The sequence below is a fragment of the Dipodomys ordii genome, unplaced genomic scaffold (assembly GCF_000151885.1).
Source record: "Dipodomys ordii isolate 6190 unplaced genomic scaffold, Dord_2.0 Scaffold54, whole genome shotgun sequence".
Lineage (NCBI taxonomy): Eukaryota > Metazoa > Chordata > Mammalia > Rodentia > Heteromyidae > Dipodomys > Dipodomys ordii.
In genome coordinates, this window is record NW_012267270.1 from 4,610,731 (window position 1) to 4,612,665 (window position 1,935).

A 1,935-nucleotide genomic window follows, 5' to 3' on the forward strand; every position below is an offset into this window, starting at 1 on the left:
CCGGCCGCCCAGGGACGGGAGGCCGAAGCGGGAGGCCGAGTCCAGCGACGTGGTGGTCACCTCGTTGGCCGCCAGGTCCTGCAAGTACTGCTGGCGCGTGCGCGTGGCCATGGCGTGGAACTGGCGGGCGTGGCCGGCCGCCTGCTCCCCGTTGAGCGCCTTGGCCAGCAGGAAGGCCCGGAAGTCCGCGTTGGCTGCGAAGGGACCGCCGCCCCGGGGCAACGCGGGCCCAAAGGCCGGGGTGTCCTGCGTGCGGCTCACGGCCACCCTGCGTGGAAGGAGGCCGTGGTGAGGAGGGTGTCCAGCAGTCGGTGCCGATCTCGCAGCAGTGGGAGATTCGAAAGCCACCCGGGCACCCACCTGTAAGAGGTGTGTGGGGTGCAGGGCGCATGCGCGCGCACCACTAAGAACACGTGCTGGAAGTGAGAACGGATCGTGGTGGGGCAGAAGGGCTTGCTGCCCGGCTCCTGGAACACGATGGTCACGATGTCGTTGCCGATGTGGCGTTTCCTCAGGAGCTGTAATCGGATGGTGGGGGAGATGTGGGAGGGGCTGCATGTCCCCAAGCCCCTCCTCACACCAGCGGGGCAACGCTTGGGCTCCTGTGGCTCCCCACCCACCCGCCAACGGCCTGAAGACCTAGGGGGCTGTGTGCACACGCATCTGGGAAGACACCACCATTGAGAAAGGTTGCCTGGAATCTGCACAACTCAGGCCAAGACCCATATATTGACACCACCCCCCACTCCATCCCCCATGCAACACCCTCTGTGACTCCCCAGAAGCCCTCCCTCCCCACCCCCCATCCCCTCACACCTGCTGCTGGTTATTAGGGGTGTAAGGCAGCATGGTTGACACGTGGAACATGATCTCGTGGTCCTGGTAGGTGGTGTAGAGGGAGTGCGTGCCCGTGGAATCCGCTTTGGACCGGAAGTTGGGGATACAGAGGGAGATCAAGGGGAGGTGTGGGTGGCTTGAACATGCCATCCCTGCCCACAGGGTGAAGGGGGTTCGGGGCAGGGGTGGGAAGCTAGAATGAAGACAGAAGTGAGAATTTCCTCAGAGGAAGGCAGGGAGGGTGCTGGAGAGAGGCTAGATGGTGGGCTGAGCCCTTAAGGAATTCTGGGAGAGTGTGTCTTGTCTCTAAAAATAACTCCCAGAGGCCCTGGATCCCTTCTATGAGGAAGATAGGCTGGCTCTGGAGACTGGGCTTCCGGGATGTGTGAGATGAAGTGGATGGTACCCCCAAACCACCTGGGCCCCGCTAAGGAAATAGGGTACCAGGCCTTGGAGGATACTCCCAGCCCCTCCTCCCAGCCCACAACTGGCTTTTGTACCAGGACTCGCATCCTCAGCCTACTCAAGTCTCAGCCCTCTGCCCCAGCTCCTGCCCAATGTACGAGTGGCAAGGAAGTTGTACCACTCCACATGAGTCCCCCCTCCCCCCCGCCCCCCACCCCCACCCCAAGTGCCCCGAGCCTTACTTTTGGTGTCCAGCTGGGCTCGGTAACTCTCAAAGCCCTTGAGTCGCACTACATCACCCAGCAAGGTGAGGAACTGCATGAAGGCCGCGCCGGCCTCCTGGTTGTTGTACATCTCCTCCTCCGAGCTCTGGCCTGCGCGGCAGTACAGGATACCCACCTTGCGCTGGAAGCTCAGCTGGGGGCCAAGGGGAAGGAGAAGGCAAAGGCCTCAGTCTCCTTCTAGCATCACTCCCGCCATGCCAGGAGGAATGATCTAGACACTGACCTGAGAGGTGGGCTACTTCAGTGTGTAACACTAATTCCCAGCCCTCTCTGAGCCCCTTCAGTGCCCCCACCAATCAACAGGGCGGTCTAGGGCTGGGAAGGTGGCTCAGTGGTAGAGCGCTTGCCTTGCATGCCTGAGGCCCTGGGTTCAATTCCTCAGCACCACATAAGCAAAAAGAAAAAAGCC

At 61.7% G+C, this 1,935-nt stretch overlaps 1 protein-coding gene across 1 annotated transcript in view; it reads right to left on the reverse strand.

Moving 5' to 3' along the window:
• Sipa1 (signal-induced proliferation-associated 1) overlaps positions 1–1,935 on the reverse strand; it is a 14,146-nt gene that overhangs the window by 4,848 nt on the left and 7,363 nt on the right. Inside the window, exons 5-8 of the mRNA XM_013020898.1 lie at positions 1,485–1,659; positions 817–920; positions 361–518; positions 6–268 (exon numbers count right to left, since the gene is read on the reverse strand). Coding sequence (XP_012876352.1) covers positions 6–268; positions 361–518; positions 817–920; positions 1,485–1,659 — 700 coding nt within the window. The remainder of the gene's footprint in view (positions 1–5; positions 269–360; positions 519–816; positions 921–1,484; positions 1,660–1,935) is intronic.